General features: G+C 44.4%; 1 protein-coding gene across 10 annotated transcripts in view; it reads right to left on the bottom strand.

Annotated features, from left to right (window-relative positions):
- LOC106582455 (dedicator of cytokinesis protein 9) overlaps positions 1-22498 on the bottom strand; it is a 268403-nt gene that overhangs the window by 83963 nt on the left and 161942 nt on the right. For all 10 annotated transcript variants that reach the window (XM_045704859.1, XM_014165586.2, XM_014165579.2 and 7 more), the window contains exons 3-7: positions 12863-12952; positions 10884-10966; positions 10093-10162; positions 4920-5015; positions 4492-4626 (exon numbers count right to left, since the gene is read on the bottom strand). In XM_045704859.1, the coding sequence (XP_045560815.1) occupies positions 4492-4626; positions 4920-5015; positions 10093-10162; positions 10884-10966; positions 12863-12952 (474 nt within the window). The remainder of the gene's footprint in view (positions 1-4491; positions 4627-4919; positions 5016-10092; positions 10163-10883; positions 10967-12862; positions 12953-22498) is intronic.

Genomic DNA, 22498 nt, shown 5'->3' with positions numbered 1-22498 from the left:
CTAACCACCGTGGCTGATTACGTATATGCATCCAGGCTTTGGTCATTATAGAGTTCATTCAAATGTCCAGGAGATCTTACCATGGGAGGCTGAGGTGTAGTAATTCCACTGTTGTGTAAACAATCTCCCCAAAATATTGCCTGAATGTTTCTATATAAATCATAGCTCCACATAACATCAGGCTGAGTCTTTCGGCCTGCAGAGAGGGGCCTGCGGAGAGGGGCCTGTAGAGAGGGGCCTGTAGAGAGGGGCCTGCGGAGAGGGGCCTGTAGAGAGGGGCCTGTAGAGAGGGGCCTGCAGAGAGGGGCCTGCAGAGAGGGGCCTGTAGAGAGGGGCCTGTAGAGAGGGGCCTGCGGAGAGGGGCCTGTAGAGAGGGGCCTGCAGAGAGGGGCCTGCAGAGAGGGGCCTGTAGAGAGGGGCCTGTAGAGAGGGGCCTGTAGAGAGGGGCCTGTAGAGAGGGAGGTGAATGGGAGGGAGAGTCATTAGCTCAAGGCCAGTAGAGTAAACACTAGTTATGGGGGTGTTTGGGACAGGAGCAGAGTGGATTCATCATCAAGGGACTAATAAGCAGGGTTCTTTAAATAACACATTAACTGTGAGTGGAGAGTAGATTATCACTATACTGGGTTCTTTAAATAACACATTAACTGTGAGTGGAGAGTAGATTATCACTATACTGGGTTCTTTAAATAACACATTAACTGTGAGTGGAGAGTAGATTATCACTATACTGGGTTCTTTAAATAACACATTAACTGTGAGTGGAGAGTAGATTATCACTATACTGGGTTCTTTAAATAACACATTAACTCTGAGTGGAGAGTAGATTATCACTATAATGGGTTCCGTAGGTTGTGAACCCTTAAATACTTTAAACTGCAAGGACTCCCCCACTGTGAAATGAGTCAAATACGCAGGCCTGTTGTTTAGCACACAAAGCCTTAGTACATTATGCAGGGAGAGGAGGATGAGGAGAGGAGAGGGGAGGGGAGGAAAGAGAGGAGGGGGAGGAGAGGGGAGGGAGAAGAGGGAGAGGGATGAGGAGGGAGAGGAGAGGAGAGGTGAGGGGAGGAAAGAGAGGAGAGGGGAGGAGAGGGGGGAGAGGGGAGGGAGAAGAGGGAGAGGGATGAGGAGGGAGAGGAGAGGGGAGGGGAGGAAAGAGAGGAGAGGGGAGGAGAGGGGAGGGAGAAGAGGGAGAGGGATGAGGAGGGAGAGGAGAGGGGAGGAGAGGGGAGGGGAGGGAGAAGAGGGAGAGGAGAGGGGAGGGAGAAGAGGGGAGGGAGGAGAGGGGTGAGGAGGGAGAGGAGAGGGGAGGAGAGGGGAGGGAGAAGAGGGAGAGGGGTGAGGAGGGAGAGGAGAGGGGAGAGGAGAGAGAGGAGAGGGGAAAGGAGGGAGAGGGGAGAGGGGAGAGGAGGGAGAGGAGAGGAGAGAGAGGAGAGGGAAAAGGAGGGAGAGGGGATATGCATATAATTGCAGAGTTACCTAAGAGCAGATCCCCTCCAAGGCCAGTTGTTGTGGTTTATAATTAGGCACATTATCTTGCCCATATAATGTCAAATCTCGGGCTAAATGAAACACCCAATCAGAGTGAAGGGGATAGCATACTTTGCCACATTTACAAGCATTTACATACTCCCACTTGGCCAGATCTCCAGACAGCACAGTGTCCAGTGCTAGGCAGACGACGTACATTATAGCCAAGCCTGACACAACATCTGTACTGTCAACTAGCTTGACCCACCGGCAGACGAGGAGTTCAACTAGTATAATATATTCCGTAAAAGGTTGCCAGAAAAGTTTTTTTTACAAAAGCAATGTTTTGGTCATCAACCTTATGGTCCAGTTCAGTTGTGGATTGCTCGCCATAGGCTTACCGTCTGTACCTCCAAAAGACGAGCTATTGGCTCAAAGCATTACATTTGAAGAAACCCGCATAAACCAAACGACCATACGTTTGCTCCTGGATAAGAAACATAGGCCTACAGAGCACCCAATTCGCCAAAGGTAAAGAAGACAATGCGACACCGGCCAGGACATCAATACAAACAGGTGTGTGTACAGCTAACGTGCTAGCAAGCCAAGGCTAAACAGATTGCTAGGTAGCCAAGGCTAAATAGATAGGTAGGTATTCAGACCAAAGAGTTCAATCTTGGTTTCATCAGACCAGAGAATCTTGTTTCTCATGGTCTGAGAGTCTTTAGTTGCCTTTTGGCAAACTCCAAGTGGGCTGTCATGTGCCTTTTACTGAGAAGTGGCTTCCATCTGGCCACTCTACCATAAAGGCCTTCTGGAAGGTTCTTCCATCTCAACAGAGGACCTTTGAGCTCTATCAGAGTGACCATCGGATTCTTGGTCACCTCCATGACCAAGGGCCTTCTCCCCTGATTGCTCAGTTTGGCCGGGCGGCCAGCTCTAGGAAGAGTCTTGGTGGTTCCAATCTTTTTCCATTTAAGAATGATGGGGCCACTGTGTTCTTGGGGAACTTCAGTGCTGCAGACATTTTTTGGAACCCTTCCCCAGATCTGTGCCTCAACACAATCCTGTCTCTGAGCTCTACAGACAATTCCTTCGAACTCATGGCTTAGTTTTTGATCTGACATGCACTGTCAACTGTGGGACCTTGTATAGACAGGTGTGTGCCTTTCCAAATCATGTCCAATCAATTTAGTTTACCACAGGTGGACTCCAATCAAGTTGTAGAAACATCTCAAGGATCATCAATGGAAACTCAATTTCAAGTCTCATAGCAAAGAGTCTGAATACTTATGTAAATAAGGTATTTCAGGTTTTTTTGTGTAAAACATTTGAAAAAAATTATAAAAACCTGTTTTTGCTTTGTCATTATGGGGTATTTAATCAATTTCAGAATGAGGCTGTAATGTAACAAAATGTGGAAAAAGGGAAGGGGTCTGAATATTTTACCAATCCACTCAAGGGACCGCCCAACCACGCCATCCACTCCATACCAGGTACACACTCCCACTCGTCTTCACTGGCAGAAACAAAAGCCACTTCCGTAGGGCAGGAGATAAGAGAGGCCCTGGCCGAGCTCTCAACTCCACACTGATGACTCCTTTTTATTCATCTAATTCATGTGAGCTAAATGCTTGGTCAGTAAAAACATGACTTTTACATCCCTCTGTGTGTAGATGAATGCTTGGTCAGTAAAAAACACAACCTTTACATCCCTCTGTGTGTAGATGAATGCTTGGTCAGTAAAAACACAACCTTTACATCCCTCTGTGAGTAGATGAATGCTTGGTCAGTAAAAACACAACCTTTACATCCCTCTGTGAGTAGATGAATGCTTGGTCAGTAAAAACACAACCTTTACATCCCTCTGTGTGTAGAAGACAGATAATTCATGTGAGCTAAATGCTTGGTCAGTAAAAACACAACCTTTACATCCCCCTGTGTGTAGAAGACAGATAATTAATGTGAGCTAAATGCTTGGTCAGTAAAAACACAACCTTTACATCCATCTGTGTGTAGAAGACAGATAATGAATGTGAGCTAAATGCTTGGTCAGTAAAAACACAACCTTTACATCCACCTGTGAGTAGAAGACAGATAATTAATGTGAGCTGAATGCTTGGTCAGTAAAAACACAACCTTTACATCCATCTGTGTGTAGAAGACAGATAATGAATGTGAGCTGAATGCTTGGTCAGTAAAAACACAACCTTTACATCCACCTGTGAGTAGAAGACAGATAATTAATGTGAGCTGAATGCTTGGTCAGTAAAAACACAACCTTTACATCCATCTGTGAGTAGAAGACAGATAATTAATGTGAGCTGAATGCTTGGTCAGTAAAAACACAACCTTTACATCCACCTGTGAGTAGAAGACAGATAATTAATGTGAGCTGAATGCTTGATCAGTAAAAACACAATCTTTACATCCCTCTGTGTGTAGAAGACAGATAATTAATGTGAGCTGAATGCTTGGTCAGTAAAAACACAACCTTTACATCCCCCTGTGTGTAGAAGACAGATAATTAATGTGAGCTGAATGCTTGATCAGTAAAAACACAACCTTTACATCCCTCTGTGAGTAGAAGACAGATAATTAATGTGAGCTGAATGCTTGGTCAGTAAAAACACAACCTTTACATCCCTCTGTGAGTAGAAGACAGATAATGGCTTCAAGCCTGTGTTGGGACGGGGAGATGTGTGCCTGCTAGCTATAGCATGTGGTATTGATTGCTGGCCTGCTGCAAAGTGTATGGTAGTATTACATAAATGGGGATTGGGGAAGGGTCCCAGCAGCGATACAGACAGAAACATTTCGTCATTGATACTCTGTTGCTAGATTTAACTTGTGCTGAGTTTTACTGATCATATAAGATTTTACACAGGTACATATATTTTAGAAAGTAACATCTTTGGAAAGGAAGCATGTCTGTCTAGATGACCTGAACTCATCCCATATAATGTTAATAATTATGGTGTCAAAGCACATTCCCAGATACAAAGTTCACAATATCACCTGAACAACTCCCATACAGGAGTCCAGGAAGATGGTTCCTTTGGGTTCTTTGGAGATCTTCTCATCCTTGTAGAAGTTCAGGTTGTAAGAGCCATCACCCAGCTGGGTTAGGTGGAAATACCTCCTCTTGAAAGACTGGAAAGTACAGTAAAACAATAACAATCCCATTTCTATTCTTAGAGAACAAGAGGCACAATTTGGGCCCAGATAATTGCCCCAGCATGGTTAGGAGGAAGTCAACAACATTAGTGTTTTACAAAATCCATCAGTTTGTCTGATAAATGGTGTTGATGAAAATCAAGCTACATCCTTCTGTCACTGGAGACACGAGAATGGACTATTGCTCATCCCGATACATCTGGTACACTGTGTAAAAACCATTCCTCACAGAGATAGCTAGTGTCATCATCATCATTAGGATCACTCACCCTCATGGTGACACTGATGGCACTGTTCATGTTGCCTTTGTACAGCCAGCCATGCTTGGTGATCCCTCCTTTCTGGGAACCTAGGGAGGTTGTGTCCTGGAAGAGACATGGCAATGGGCTCAGACACACTCAAGACAACACACATACAGTACACAATGACATACACTGCACCACATCAACACATTACTGTGCTCACTCTCTGCCAAACTGTGCAACGCCCCTTGATCCTGTGGCTGATATAAATGTCAGTATAGGAGACATGGAGGATGAGATGAGAAAAACCTCCGTTTGATGTACACTCTTAGAAAAAAGGGTTCCAAAAGGATTCTTCGCCTGTCCCCATAGGATAACCCTTTTTGGTTCCAAGTAGAACCTTTTTTCATTCCAGGTAGAACACTTTTGGGTTCCATGCAAAACCCTATGTGGAAAGGAACCAAAAAGGGTTCTTCAAAGGGTTCTACTATGGGTATAGCCGAAGAACCCTTTTAGGTTCTAGATAGCACCTTTTTTCTAAGAGTGTAGGTCTATTTGATTCCAAACAAGCAGCCAGCATATTCAACAAACCTCCACTATGAATCCAAATAAACAGCCCCTCTCCATGGCTTCTGCACTGAGACGCGATCATATCATCCCAGTTCTTAGGTATACCATGAAAGCATCCAATCCATTGGCAAAGGGCACATATGATGAAAAACACATGGCTACCATCTCTATTCCATGAAGACTTCCAGAGGTGTAATGATCTGTGTAAATAAGTCAATTAGGAGAATAGTAAGGGTAGAGGTGACAGTGCACCAGCGTTTTACCCCTGGCCTGGTCTCCATCAGGTCCTCATGATCAGAACACATGTCCAGAGTGTTTAAGCCTCTTCTCTTTGACAGACTACAGAGTTAAAACCCAATGTTCCAGATGCTTTTAGAAACTGACAATAATGAAATGGGTTTTTAAGATGACTTTGTATGACATGATTCCTATTCTCTTTCTCATCCAATAAAATGTATTTAAAGGTGTTGGCAGAGCGCAGAATATTTTTTCAGCATATCATCGACTCATCTGAGGAGGGTCTGGAAACGTTCAGGGCCTGCTTCCAGTCATCCCCCTCTGGCCAGGAGACACCAGTCCCCAGAGGACCAGACATTTTACTTCTGTTGACTTTCAGTGAACCCCAAAGCTCCGCAAATGTTGCCTGGCAACACCCAAACCAACCAGATGAACAAAACTATTGCATCAATCAACCTTAGATGCAATACAGTGCAGAATAATTCCATAATCATTTACACATTCGACCATAAACGTTCTACCCCTGCCTGTGGTAATGCTATTGTCTTTAAATACATGAACAGACATGGGGCTGGGGTTGCTCTCTGTGTGTGTGTGTGTGTGTGTGTGTGTCAGATCTAATGCCCCTCCCCTGTCAGACCTAATGCCCCTCCCCTGTCAGATCTAATGCCCCTCCCCTGTCAGACCTAATGCCCCTCCCCTGTCAGACCTAATGCCCCTCCCCTGTCAGATCTAATGCCCCTCCCCTGTCAGACCTAATGCCCCTCCCCTGTCAGATCTAATGCCCCTCCCCTGTCAGATCTAATGCCCCTCCCCTATCAGACCTAATGCCCCTCCCCTGTCAGACCTAATGCCCCTCCCCCGTCAGATCTAATGCCCCTCCCCTGTCAGATCTAATGCCCCTCCCCTGTCAGATCTAATGCCCCTCCCCTGTCAGACCTAATGCCCCTCCCCTGTCAGATCTAATGCCCCTCCCCTGTCAGACCTAATGCCCCTCCCCTGTCAGATCTAATGCCCCTCCCCTGTCAGACCTAATGCCCCTCCCCTGTCAGACCTAATGCCCCTCCCCTATCAGATCTAATGCCCCTCCCCTGTCAGACCTAATGCCCCTCCCCTGTCAGACCTAATGCCCCTCCCCTGTCAGATCTAATGCCCCTCCCCTGTCAGACCTAATGCCCCTCCCCTGTCAGACCTAATGCCCCTCCCCTGTCAGACCTAATGCCCCTCCCCTGTCAGACCTAATGCCCCTCCCCTGTCAGACCTAATGCCCCTCCCCTGTCAGATCTAATGCCCCTCCCCTGTCAGACCTAATGCCCCTCCCCTGTCAGACCTAATGCCCCTCCCCTGTCAGACCTAATGCCCCTCCCCTGTCAGATCTAATGCCCCTCCCCTGTCAGACCTAATGTCCCCTCCCCTATCAGACCTAATGCCCCTCCCCTGTCAGACCTAATGCCCCTCCCCTGTCAGACCTAATGCCCCTCCCCTGTCAGACCTAATGCCCCTCCCCTATCAGATCTAATGTTCACTCCCCTGTCAGATCTAATGCCCCTCCCCTGTCAGATCTAATGCCCCTCCCCTGTCAGACCTAATGTCCCCTCCTCTGTCAGACCTAATGCCCCTCCCCTATCAGATCTAATGCCCCTCCCCTGTCAGACCTAATGTCCACTCCCCTATCAGATCTAATGCCCCTCCCCTGTCAGATCTAATGCCCCTCCCCTGTCAGACCTAATGCCCCTCCCCTGTCAGACCTAATGCCTCTCCCCTGTCAGATCTAATGCCCCTCCCCTGTCAGACCTAATGCCCCTCCCCTATCAGACCTAATGCCCCTCCCCTATCAGACCTAATGCCCCTCCCCTGTCAGACCTAATGCCACTCCCCTGTCAGATCTAATGCCCCTCCCCTGTCAGACCTAATGTCCACTCCCCTGTCAGACCTAATGCCCCTCCCCTATCAGACCTAATGCCCCTCCCCTGTCAGATCTAATGCCCCTCCCCTGTCAGACCTAATGCCCCTCCCCTATCAGACCTAATGCCCCTCCCCTATCAGACCTAATGCCCCTCCCCTGTCAGACCTAATGTCCACTCCCCTAGTCAGACCTAATGCCCCTCCCCTATCAGACCTAATGCCCCTCCCCTGTCAGATCTAATGCCCCTCCCCTATCAGATCTAATGCCCCTCCCCTGTCAGACCTAATGCCCCTCCCCTATCAGACCTAATGTTCACTCCCCTGTCAGACCTAATGTTCACTCCCCTATCAGACCTAATGCCCCTCCCCTGTCAGACCTAATGCCCCTCCCCTGTCAGACCTAATGTTCACTCCCCAGTCAGACCTAATGCCCCTCCCCTATCAGACCTAATGTTCACTCCATAGCCTCCCTCGTGTGCACTGACTCCCTGTCTCACAAGCCATTCCAACAAAGACTAATTTACACTGTTCAACAGCAGAATCAGACATTTCTATGGTTCACAGACCAAAGGGTTCTAGCTACGGTTTCACAGTTGTATCAATCAGGCAGTCACTAAATGTAAAATAATTTGCTCACAACAAAAAGGGCCAAACCCATGAGCTGTGAGGAGTGAGGAGCCTGGGACCATGAACACATGAACTTCCGCATGAGAAGCAGAGTAGAAAAACCTGAGACCATTTAAGAGGTGGCCAGTGAACCAAAGTCCTGCAGCTAATTACCCTTTATACTTTAGACATAACATGTGCTACTTAGACATAACATGTGCTATTTAGACACACCACATGCTATTTAGACACAACATGCTATTTAGACACAACATGCTATTTAGACACAACACATGCTATTTAGACATAACACATGCTATTTAGACACAACATGCTATTTAGACACAACATGCTATTTAGACACAACACATGCTATTTAGACACAACATGCTATTTAGACACAACATGCTATTTAGACGCAACACATGCTATTTAGACACAACACATGCTACTTAGACATAACATGTGCTATTTAGACACACCACATGCTATTTAGACACAACATGCTATTTAGACACAACACATGCTATTTAGACACAACATGCTATTTAGACACAACATGCTATTTAGACACAACACATGCTATTTAGACACAACATGCTATTTAGACACAACATGCTATTTAGACACAACACATGCTATTTAGACACAACATGCTATTTAGACACAACATGCTATTTAGACACAACACATGCTATTTAGACACAACATGCTATTTAGACACAACATGCTATTTAGACGCAACAAATGCTATTTAGACACAACACATGCTATTTAGACACAACATGCTATTTAGACACAACACATGCTATTTAGACACAACACATACTATTTAGACACAACATGCTATTTAGACACAACACATGCTATTTAGACACAACACATGCCATTTATACACAACATGCTATTTAGACACAACATGCTATTTAGACACAACATGCTATTTAGACACAACATGCTATTTATACACAACATGCTATTTAGACACAACATGCTATTTAGACACAACATGCTATTTAGACACAACATGCTATTTAGACATAATATAAGTGTCACGCCCTGACCTGGGAGAGAGGGTTTGTTTTGTGTGGGGTGGGCATTCTATGTGTTGTATTTCTATGTGTTGGGCCGAGTATGGTTCCTAACCAGAGGCAGCTGTCTATCGTTGTCTCTGATTAGGAACCATACTTAGGCAGCCTGTTTTTCCTTTGGGTTTTGTGGGTAGTTGTTTTCCCTTTTAGTTGTAAGTACCTGACGGAACTGTCTGCTGTAATTTTTTGTTTATTTGTATAGTGTTCATTCTTTTTTCATTAAAACTACAAGATGAACATATTCCGCGCTGCACCTTGGTCTACTCACTTTGACGCCTGTGACAATAAGTTATTTAGACACAACATGCTATTTAGACACAACATGTGCTATTTAGACATGCTGTTTAGGCACAATATGTGCTGTTTAGACACAGAACTCTTTCATCTCTTGCCGGAGACATTTAACAACTGTGATTGGAGCAGGAAAGCCAAATCAGTTCTAGTCTGAATGAATAACTGAAATAGGATCTGATGCTTGTGAGACTCAGAAGGGGTGTTCTTCTAGGAAATACAGGTTTCTAGGAGTAAAGAGTTTAGATACAGTGGCCTTCTGGCAGTGTAGAAAGCTGCTGGACTGTCTTAGCGGAGCATGAAAATTTTATGAATTATTCTGTCTGTCTGTCTGTATGGAGGGTTATTTGATATAAAATGATTTGTACATGGAGCATGTGGGCAAGGCTGAGGGTCAAGAGTTGAGGTAAAAGCTTAAGATCTGTGTGCTGATAGGAATAAACACAAGTGGCTTAGCTAAATAGTTTGTTATTTGTAACTTTCTGCAGACATTCACTTACCTCATCTTTATCGACATCTTCATCAACCTCAAAAACGTGGACAGCCAGTTTGTCTGGTCTGGACACTTTGCTGTAAAACACAAGGATGTGGATAAAGTATGATTTGATCTTATCTATCAGAGGTCAGAGGTCATCCATTATCTATCAGAGGTCATTCATTGTTATAAGAAATTAAACCGGATGTAATGTACAGTACAAGTCCCACTTACATAGGAACCTTGAACTAACTCAACCCAGGAAAACCACTGTAAAAATTAGTGTCATGCTACGTCATATTTCATTGTTTCAATTTCCCTCCCTGGACACTGAATGGTGACCAAAGGGCTGTTGACATCAATGGCAAGTCTCAAGGTTGGGGCAGCTTCATTTTATGTCCAAATTCCACAACGATGACACTGGAAACCATATTCCTGGAACTAATGAGACACTCTTAGAACAGGGGTTAGTTTCCACACGGACTAAATCCCACTGCTCCAGGAATAACCTGAGTTTGGCTTGAACAGGAAGTATCCATTGTTATTGCTGGTTAAAACATAAACCCTGCATTTCCTTGTAGGGTATCCATGCCAAAACCTCCTCACCAATCAGCAACTAAGGCTGATAGAAGATTACAGACAGCCTGACACTGTCTGACACCTGTGTGTGTGCGTGTTTCTGTGTGCGTGCGTTTTAGTGTGAAATCTTGGCACAAAGAGGGTAGCTGTACTAACTTGCCCAGAAGGAAATCACCACTTGGTTACATGATATACAACACTGTACTGTCAAGACACCATTCTGAACAACAGGCTTACTTTGGAAGCTGCCGAAAGTCCCCAGAGTAGTCCTCATACTTGTAATTAACGACATGCCAGTCAGTGTTGTAGGTCTTGATGCACTGAAACAAAGAGAGAGACAATCAACGGCTTTCATGTGTAAATCAAGACACAGTTTCAATGTTTAGTCTAAAGAAACCAGAAACATTCATACAAGCACACAACAACCAATATGTGTTAACCAAACTAAGTCTTCTTCTTCCCACGTAACAGGAATGCAGATAGTTGGCAGAAAAGAGAAGTAGTAGTTCAGTGTTCAGTCGTTCAGTGCTCAGTAGATCAGTGCTCAGTCGTTCAGTGCTCAGTAGATCAGTGCTCAGTCGTTCAGTAGATCAGTGCTCAGTAGTTCAGTGCTCAGTAGATCAGTGCTCAGTCGTTCAGTGCTCAGTCGTTCAGTGCTCGTTAGATCAGTGCTCAGTCGTTCAGTGCTCAGTAGATCAGTAGATCAGTGCTCAGTCGTTCAGTGCTCAGTAGATCAGTGCTCAGTCGTTCAGTGCTCAGTCGTTCAGTGCTCAGTAGATCAGTGCTCAGTCGTTCAGTGCTCAGTAGATCAGTGCTCAGTCGTTCAGTAGATCAGTGCTCAGTAGTTCAGTGCTCAGTAGATCAGTGCTCAGTCGTTCAGTGCTCAGTCGTTCAGTGCTCAGTAGATCAGTGCTCAGTAGATCAGTGCTCAGTAGATCAGTGCTCAGTAGTTCAGCAGCCACTTCCTCATCCGCCTACACATTTAGTACTTGATGACTAAAAGGTTCATATTTTAAAAGTCTGGGATTAAGTAAAACTTTGAGACTTTGTCTCATCTCACATCCTAGATATCAGCTTTTACCTAAATGCTTTGAGACTTTTCTTGGTGATTAAAATGGTCGTTTTTTGGTTGAGTCAAATCTTGCAATGAAAAAAAGGAAATGTTTTATGATGATAACAGTATGACAGAAATCTGAATTATGACCCATCCATAGTTATGTCTGGGAACAGATATGTAGGCTATGTGTGACATTTTCAATGTATATAGTTTGGTCCTTGACTAATAATGTTCTGTACTATGCATTATGTCATGTTTCATGTGGACCCCAGGAAGAGTAGCTGATGCTTTTGTAGCAGCTAATGGGGATCCTAATAAATAACAAACATCAAAATACTTCAGCTTTGTTAGGGGCGCCAGGCAGTCCAGTAAGGAGGAGTTCATAGCCCAATACAAAGGTCGCTGTCACGTCTCCCATCTATAGTTACCCCAGAGCAGGTGCGTTTAAGGCGTGTGTTTGACACTTCACCCCAGACTTCTTGTGTCAGGTGAACTGTTGTGAACTCACTTTTGGTCTAATAATTCAGAACAGAATGGACAGTAAGCCTGACTATATTCTGATTTCAAGATCAATTTCAATACCACTTAGTTGCAGAAGGCATTTACCGGGCTTGGTACAGGGAGGCACTACTGTTAACAGGGCTCTGAGAGAATGAAGACCAGACGTTTTGAGAAGAACAATCCATTTACCTTGGAACTGGATTCCGTTTATCAGTTTTTTGGTCTCCTGGCCTGAACAGATGTTATTGAAGAGAATGAAAATACTCCTATTGGCTGGATGGCTTCCAGTAACAGCCCATAATTCCTACGCCTGTCTGCACTGAACAATAAAACACCATTGTGTAACAAAGTGTGTGCTAAGTGAAATAGAAGTTCGGTTCGGCTGGACACATTCAATAAACAATGGGGAAATCATCACAGACCCTAAAGTCTGTGCGGCACAGTGTGTTCCATATCTATTGATCTTGTACGGGTCGCCATCTACATAAATGACAGGTCAGAAGCTGGCTGAAGACTGACTCTAATGTCTGTAGTTAATATGGCTGCATGGTGAAAGTAATGGCACATCTCAATGCCAACATCAAACTATCAATAAAACCACTGCTCTACCTGCACAAAGGTTCATTCCTGCAGGGTTATTGCACTCGTAGGATCTTACCTCTTGGACAAACAGACTCCGTGCCTCCTCCTCGGCGTTCTCAGGCACTGTGGGGTAGACAGTTCTTCCTTGGCGTCTCTGAGTCGAAATCTGTAGACGGAAAACAGTTTTATTTAGCTAATTAAATCAAGTTCATGCCAGGCTCTGGTTAAATTATGAGACTGGAAGAGCGTAGAGTGATGCTCTGAAAACGGTAAATCACAACAGATTAAGAAAAGACAGCTATACAAGACATCCTTCGGGAATGACAACAGATTCCTAACATGTTTTTTTTCTCAGTACTACAGTATGTGGACCTGGTTTACTAAATGCTCCGGGAAAATATTGTTTCATGCTAGAGAATGGTCTCAGGTCTGTGGAGGTTCTAGAGGGCAGAGAGGGAGGCAGGGCCAGAATGGGATGCTCCTCTCCTACACATTGTTTTGCTCCAGGCCAGGGCCAGGGAACCACGTACAGACAGACACACCCAGGGCCTCAGCCTGGCTCTCAGCCACCCAGCCCGGCCATGGGGCTCCCTCCCTCCCTGAGGAGCTGGGGCCAGATTCACAAAACATTTCTTAAGAAAAAACGTAAGAAGTTTCTTTAGGAAAAAAAGAATAAGTTCATAAGATAGTTCGTAAATGCAATTCCTCTAAATGTTCTTAGGAATTCGTAGTTTTCTTAGGAACTTCGTAAATATTTTTCTTAAGAACTTCGTAAATATCTTCTTATGTGTCATTGACATTAGTGACATGCTTGAAACCAATAAATAAGCTTATGTGACAGGGATGATGGGATTTGGTTATTTCATTATTTTTCACACATTATAGCCATCAGATTAACTATATCAAAATAAAAATGGATAACCAAGGAAAGAGAAAAAAAAACCCATCAGCAAACAAGAGCTTGAAGTGATGGTGGAGGAAAGAGCAGCCAGGAAACGGTTGCTGTTGGGGAGACTGAATAACTGCGGGGTCACTGCAGATACCAAAAAGAGAGGATGGGTGAGAGTGGGCGAGTCTGTCTCTGCCGTCGGTGGTATGGCAAGGGACAGTGATGCAGTAAAAAAAGAAGTGGTCTGACATCAAGTCGGCTGCTAAGAAGAAGGGAGCTGAGAGACCATTCATGTGGACCAGCTGGAGGAGAAGGTGTCGTCCATGATAGGAGAGATGGTGGTAGAGGGACTGCGCAACCGGCAAGTTAGGTAGCTACGTTAGCTAGCTAACGCGTAACGATATTATAGCCAACAAAATAGCTAACGACGTTACGCGTTAGCCAAGTTCTTTTTTTGCAAATTGATGAGATAGCGCTAGCTATTTAACACTTATAGAATATTGTAATACATTGTTAATAACTAGCTAGCTAGATAATGCGTGTTTAATTTGTTTTCTTGATGTATTTAAATATCCGGTAGCCATCTGTGTCTGTGGCGCAAGAAAACGTTCATGTTTACAAAAGTATCCATTCGTCTCAAGACAAGGGTTTAGCTGTCCTAAAGTTTAAGTACATTTCCAACAAGAAATCCTGAAACATTATTTTCAAGAATTCCATTTGTTCTTAACTTTTTTCTTAGGAAGAAACATAGAAAAACCTTAAGAACATTTCCAATAACTTTATTGAGGAATAGCAACTTTGCTAAACTTTCTTCATAAGTCTATAATTAAGGAAAAAATTGCAGTTAAGAAGAAATTTCTTCTTAAGAAGGTTTTGTGAATCCGGTCCCTGGACTTTTGCACACACTGTATATAGACTTTTTATATTATGTTATTGACTGTACGTTTGTTTATTCCATGTGTAACTATGTGTTGTTGTTTGTGTCGCACTGCTTTGCTTTATCTTGGCCAGGTTGCAGTTGTAAATGAGAACTTGTTCTCAACTAGCCTACCTGGTTAAATAAAGGTGAAATAAAAAATAAAACTCTGTGTCTCAACACCTCCACTACCTTTCTCCTGCTCTCTCTCTCTAATGGCAGTTTCCTTCAGCTGGTGGTGGGTGTTGAACTGACGTAACACAGATACACCTAGTAGTATCAACATAATACCACTAGACTAACTAGTGCTTTCAACATGCCAGTCCTCACAGAAAATATCTAAACACATTCAACCCTCATCACAAGGCCTCTAACCTAACTACATTTTAGTCATTTAGCAGACGCTCTTATCCAGAGCGACTTACAGTAGTGAATGCATACATTTCATAATTTTTTTTCTTCTTCCCGTACTGGTCCCCCGTGGGAATCGAACCCACAACCCTGGCGTTGCAAACACCATGCTCTACCAACTGAGCCACACGGGACCAACTCAGTAGGACTTCATTTTCAGTAAGACCGTTTTTCACTAAGACAGATACATTTTGTGAATGAATTGCTGTATATGTGGGACTAATTTTAGATATGAGTAATGTCTTGATATGCAGGAGGATTTATGAAAGGAAACTACTGTTGGACATCCCTTCTGTTGTTCTTCATTCTTAACAGCACATTTTCATCCCAGTTAGGAGCGTAGCCTAGTTTTGAGTTCCCATTGGAGACCTGTCTGACACGTCTCACTTAAAAGGAGATTCCCCCTGATAATAACTGTTCAACAGAGTGTTTTGTACCCCTATCCTCTCTAGATGTTTACTCCATGGTGATTCCTTAAGCAGAAACCTTTCAACGTAACATCTTTAAAGTAGGGGATATAAAAACAAAGCCCCACTACAGAGAATGCAGCAGAGTACAGTTACCCCACATGGGTGGGAGAGACACAAACTACAGCAAAACACCAGCAAAGAATAACAAACGTAAACTTCCTCACCTAACTCAAATCCTTTTAAAGCCAAACTGGACATAGTTCAAAGGAGAACCGTGACAGCGATGTGTCTGTGGTCCCTGACTTATGGTAAGGCATACAGTATTTTCAAGATCGGGGCAATGGGACAGTGGTGAGGTAAGCAATTCAACACAGCTGTAGATTTCCTGTTCATGCAGCTTTTGTTGAGCAACTTAACCAATAGGTCTGCTTTCGTCATTATCTCTGAACTCCAGCAGACACATTTTCAGGATTTGTCCAGCATGCAGGGCAAAGTAGCTCTCCAATTAAACCTGAATTGAGTCACAGACTGTGAAATGAGACACAAAAGCCAGAGCAGGCCAGTACAGACGTAATTTTCTATTCACAATGCCCAAACAAAGGATGGAAAATAGACATTCAAAATGCTAGACCAAACCTCAACCCAAGGGTAATCAATACTAGACCAAACCTCACCCCAAGGGTAATCAATACTAGACCAAACCTCACCCCAAGGGTAATCAATACTAGACCAAACCTCACCCCAAGGCTAATCAATACTAGACCAAACCTCACCCCAAGGCTAATCAATACTAGACCAAACCTCACGCCAAGGCCAATCAATACTAGACCAAACCTCACCCCAAGGCTAATCAATACTAGACCAAACCTCACCCCAAGGCTAATCAATACTAGACCAAACCTCACCCCAAGGCTAAATAATACTAGACCAAACCTCACCCCAAGGGTAATCAATACTAGACCAAACCTCACCCCAAGGCTAATCAATACTAGACCAAACCTCACCCCAAGGCTAATCACTGCTAGACCAAACCTCACCCCAAGGCTAATCAATACTAGACCAAACCTCACCCCAAGGCTAATCAATACTAGACCAAACCTCACCCCAAGGCTAATCAATACTAGACCAAACCTCACCCCAAGGCTAATCAATAATAGACCAAACCTCACCCCAAAGCTAATCAATGCTAGACCAAACCTCACCCCAAGGCTAATCAATACTAGACCAAACCTCACCCCAAGGCTAATCAATACTAGACCAAACCTCACCCCAAGGCTAATCACTGCTAGACCAAACCTTACCCCAAGGCTAATCACTGCTAGACCAAACCTCACCCCAAGGCTAATCAATACTAGACCAAACCTCACCCCAAGGCTAATCAATACTAGACCAAACCTCACCCCAAGGCTAATCAATACTAGACCAAACCTCACCCCAAGGCTAATCAATACTAGACCAAACCTCACCCCAAAGCTAATCAATGCTAGACCAAACCTCACCCCAAGGCTAATCAATACTAGACCAAACCTTACCCCAAGGCTAATCACTGCTAGACCAAACCTCACCCCAAGGCTAATCAATACTAGACCAAACCTCACCCCAAAGCTAATCAATGCTAGACCAAACCTCACCCCAAGGCTAATCAATACTAGACCAAACCTCACCCCAAGGCTAATCACTGCTAGACCAAACCTCACCCCAAGGCTAATCAATACTAGACCAAACCTCACCCCAAGGCTAATCAATACTAGACCAAACCTCACCCCAAGGCTAATCAATACTAGACCAAACCTCACCCCAAGGCTAATCAATACTAGACCAAACCTCACCCCAAGGCTAATCACTGCTAGACCAAACCTTACCCCAAGGCTAATCACTGCTAGACCAAACCTCACCCCAAGGCTAATCAATACTAGACCAAACCTCACCCCAAGGCTAATCAATACTAGACCAAACCTCACCCCAAAGCTAATCAATGCTAGACCAAACCTCACCCCAAGGCTAATCAATACTAGACCAAACCTCACCCCAAGGCTAATCAATACTAGACCAAACCTCACCCCAAGGCTAATCACTGCTAGACCAAACCTTACCCCAAGGCTAATCACTGCTAGACCAAACCTCACCCCAAGGCTAATCACTACTAGACCAAACCTCACCCCAAGGCTAATCAATGCTAGACCAAACCTCACCCCAAGGCTAATCAATGCTAGACCAAACCTCACCCCAAGGCTAATCACTGCTAGACCAAACCTCACCCCAAAGCTAATCAATGCTAGACCAAACCTCACCCCAAGGCTAATCAATGCTAGACCAAACCTCACCCCAAGGCTAATCAATGCTAGACCAAACCACACTCCAAGGCTAATCACTACTAGACCAAACCTCACCCCAAGGCTAATCACTACTAGACCAAACCTCACCGCAAGGCTAAAAAATGGTAGACCAAACCTCACCCCAAAGCTAATCAATGCTACACCAAACCTCACCCCAAGGCTAATCACTGCTAGACCAAACCTCACCCCAAGGCTAATCAATGCTAGACCAAACCTCACCCCAAGGTGCAGTAGCACAAAAAGAAAGAGAATAGCTCTATCTCATATTTTCCTGCCGAAATGATTTTCTTGTGAATAAGTGGGATATTATTATGCATTGTACAGGTTTAGTCATAGAGCCTAACGACGGGTCCAGAGGTCCTTTCAGGTAACTAACCTACCGTACAGGAGTGCAGGGCTCCAGTTACAGTCAGTGACTGGTTGATGTGAATAGTTAGCTACCGCTAAGCATTGCATTCCTGCTGAGTCTGCCTGGTGCTAGTAGAGCCTAGCCCTCTGCTACCTGCCATAAATACAATGAATAAGTTATGGGATGAGTGAGGTTGCCTCACAATTCTACCATAGAGAGTCACCAAATCAGTTTTAACATTGCTGGCGTAATGTACTGTACCAAATGTTTCATTGCCCATCATATTTGTTTTTTTCGTGACAATACCTCAGAAACAAAGCTGTCACAACCACGCTCATGAATAATAGTGCATTTGTGTCATCAGCAGAGGACTAGATCTGATTCAGTGATGGACTACGTCATTAGAATTTCCATTTGGTGAGGCGACAATCACCAGAAGCATTCAATCTTGTACGACAACAGCAATGAGGACCATATTAAGGTCCTATTTGTGAGACAGAGATCACTCCTCCACTTCCTCTCCCCAGCCCCAAGTTTCATGCTGGGAGATGGTAATCTCTCCATGATCTAACCAGCAGAAACAAATGGACGAGTAGGCTGGAGGAGGCCAGAGGGAGTCAGGAAGTGGACAAGAAGAAGCACAGGGGATATTAGTCTCTATGGAGCACAGTGGAGATCTCTAGTGAAAAGACCAGCATGAGATCCAGCTAAACCCAGCATGGAGCCACTAGCACGTCGTCCCTCACAACACTTTGCTGAGCGTCCTGGGGTCAATCACTGATGATACATATTGTAGGTCTGCTACTACAGAGGAATCTCCCATATGTACTTCTCTGGAAATTACTATTACACTTCTCCTTATCTCCTGTTCCCCTCAGGTCTCTTTCTGAACCCTAGTACTTGAAGACATACGAAGAGTTGTATTAGAACCATCCTGCCATGCTGAAGTAGCTCCAATAGGGAGAAAGAGCAAGAGGGGGAATAGAAAGATGAGGAAGAGGATGAATAGGAAGAGGAGGAAGAGGATGAAGGGGAAGAGGAAGAAGAGAAGGAAGTGGATGAATAGGAAGAGGAGAAAGATGATGAAGAGGAAGGGGAGGAAGAGGAGGAAGAGGATGAATAGGGAGTGGAAAGTGAGGAAGAGGAGGAATAGGAAGATGAATGGGAGGAAGATGAAGAGGAGGATGGGGATGAATATGACGATGAGGAAGAGGAGGAAGATGAGCAAGAGGAGGAATAGGAAGATGAAGGGGAGGAAGATGAAGAGGAGGAATAGGAAGAGGATGAATAGGAAGATGATGAATAGGAAGATGAGGAAGAGGAGGAAGAGGAGGAATAGGAAGAGGATGAATAGGAGGAGGAAGAGGAATTGTAGTAATCCCAAACAAATTCCCTAAGAAGGCACGTTGACTAAACCTGGAGGAACCAGTGGTTGGCTCTCCTAACACCAGGCTGATCAAGTCCAGATGGAGACAACGTAAACACAGTCTCACCATTTATTTTCCTAAATATTTAAGTCTCTGTTCGCTCTGAGATATAATTTAATAACAACCTCCAATGGGGGGAGGGCAGCAGGGTAGAGAAACCTGACAGTAGGTCCTTAGCTAAGGCAGTGTCTGCCAACAAAAGGATTTACACACCAGACAAGAACAGCCCACAGACTAGCAGTGTGATCAGATGAGCTCTGCCGGAACTGGACTGGATTTATAGGCTCCTATCACTTCACAGTCATCAGTGTCTGGGAGTTTAATAGCACTGAATCCCCCTATACCTGCCTATAATACTGAATCCCCCTTTACCTGCCTATAATACCGAACGACCCCTTTACCTGCCTATAATACTGAATCCCCCTTTACCTGCCTATAATACTGAATGACCCCTTTACCTGCCTATAATACTGAATCCCCCTTTACCTGCCTATAATACTGAATCCCCCTTTACCTGCCTATAATACTGAATCCCCTTTACCTGTCTATAATACCGAATGACCCCTTTACCTGCCTATAATACTAAATCCCCCCTATACCTGCCTATAATACTGAATCCCCCTTTACCTGCCTATAATACTGAATCCCCCTTTACCGGTCTATAATACCGAATGACCCCTTTACCTGCCTATAATACTGAATCCCCCTTTACCTGCCTATAATACTGAATCCCCCTTTACCTGTCTATAATACCGAACGACCCCTTTACCTGCCTATAATACTGAATCCCCCTTTACCTGCCTGTAATACTGAATCCCCCTTTACCTGCCTATAATACTGAATCCCCCTTTACCTGCCTATAATACTGAATCCCCCTTTACCGGTCTATAATACCGAATGACCCCTTTACCTGCCTATAATACTGAATCCCCCTTTACCTGCCTATAATACCGAATGACCCCTTTACCTGCCTATAATACTGAATCCCCCTTTACCTGCCTATAATACCGAATGACCCCTTTACCTGCCTATAACACTGAATCCCCCTTTACCTGCCTATAATACCGAATGACCCCTTTACCTGCCTATAATACTGAATCCCCCTTTACCTGCCTATAATACTGAATCCCCCTTTACCTGCCTATAATACTGAATCCCCCTTTACCTGCCTATAATACTGAATCCCCCTTTACCTGCCTATAATACTGAATCCCCCCTTTACCTACCTATAACACTGAATCCCCCTTTACCTGCCTATCATACTGAATCCCCCCTTTACCTACCTATACTACTGAATCCCCCTATACCTGCCTATAATACTGAATCCCCTTTACCTGCCTATAATACCGAATGACCCCTTTACCTGCCTATAACACTTAACCCCCTTTACCTGCCTATAATACTGAATGACCCCTTTACCTGTCTATAATACTGAATCCCCCTATACCTGCCTATAATACTGAATCCCCTTTACCTGCCTATAATACTGAATGACCCCTTTACCTGCCTATAATACTGAATGACCCCTTTACCTGCCTATAACACTGAATCCCCTCTTTACCTGCCCATAATACTGAATCCCCCTTTACCTGCCTATAATTCTGAATGCCCACAATTGAAAGGTCCTGACATACTACCGGATAAAACGCTTGAATAAAGAAGAATAAATGTTGAGAGAGTCATATGACCTAAACAAATGTTGGGGCTCAGTCACGGTGTCTTCAGATGTCATCACCTGTCACTCCCTTCACGACACGCTGCTTGTAGTGTACGACACGCAGGACTCGTATGTCACGGCCAGAGCAGAGAGTTCCACTGTTGACTGAGGAATTGGATAGCTTGATAGTCCATGAGTAAGCGCCAGTAAGTATTGTTATTTTCTGGCAATACAGCCATAAAGCAAAAAAAAAAACTGTTAACCCGCTGAATAAATCTAGGAAATTGAGCCTTTCCTTTCAAATGCTTATTTTTCAACATAGTTATGTCCTAAGGAAAATATCTAAAAACCATTATGGCTTCTGAAACAAAAGAACCTTCTCAATAGACGAGAGAGAAAAAATATCCGTTGGATCGTGAGACAGTGAGGAAGGAAGTGTCATTCCTGTCACTGTTAAGAGCATCTTCCAAAGAGGTCTCACTTCCTGAAGCGCTTCTGCCAGGCCAGATTCCCATTTCATAACGTGTCATGTAGCGATGGAAAGTTTGAGAGGGTGACATGGGCTAAGTCCTGCTGAATGGGGCTAGAGATAGTGTAAGGACGGGCTAGGCCTATCACAACAAAACAGATGACCCCTGACCTCTAAAACGTGAAGCAGTGATGTAAACGTAAGGTAAGCCTCTGTGAATGACCTCACAGTACTCTCGCAACATGGGCCTGGCTGGGCCGCACTGAAATAGCATGAAATCACAATAAACACGACAACCAAAACATGCATGTGGGAGGCAGAAAGGACTGATGGATGATGGCTGGATGATGACACTATGAACATAGTTGTCACACTTGTTGTCTTCGTCTTCTGACGATAATGCGAAATCGTCATCAGAAAATGTGGACCAAAACGCAGCAGGTACGTGAATGCTCATCTTGATTTTTAATTAATCTCAAAAATGAACATACAAAATAACAAAACACGAAAAACGAACACTCGACAAATAAACAGTCTGGTAAGGCACAAGGCTATACACAGAATACTCACCCCACCACAGAAAACAAATACCCCCTGCCACGCCCTGACCAAACTACAAAACAATTAACCTTATATACTGGCCAGGACGTGACAGTACCCCCCCCTTAAAGGTGCTACCCCAGAAGCACCTTAACAAAAAATAACCCCAAGCAACACCAACAAAAAGTCCCCTTTTCTAAAGGGAGGGAAGGGAGGGTGGCTGCCGTCAACGACGGCACTGTGCTACACCCCCCCTCCCCAACCCACCTATTTCTGGAGGTGGCTCTGGCTCCGGCCGTTCCAGGCTG

The sequence above is a fragment of the Salmo salar genome, chromosome ssa21 (assembly GCF_905237065.1).
Source record: "Salmo salar chromosome ssa21, Ssal_v3.1, whole genome shotgun sequence".
Classification (NCBI taxonomy): domain Eukaryota; kingdom Metazoa; phylum Chordata; class Actinopteri; order Salmoniformes; family Salmonidae; genus Salmo; species Salmo salar.
The sequence above is the reverse complement of the archived record's forward strand: the minus strand, read 5'-3'. Positions and strand labels throughout refer to the sequence as shown.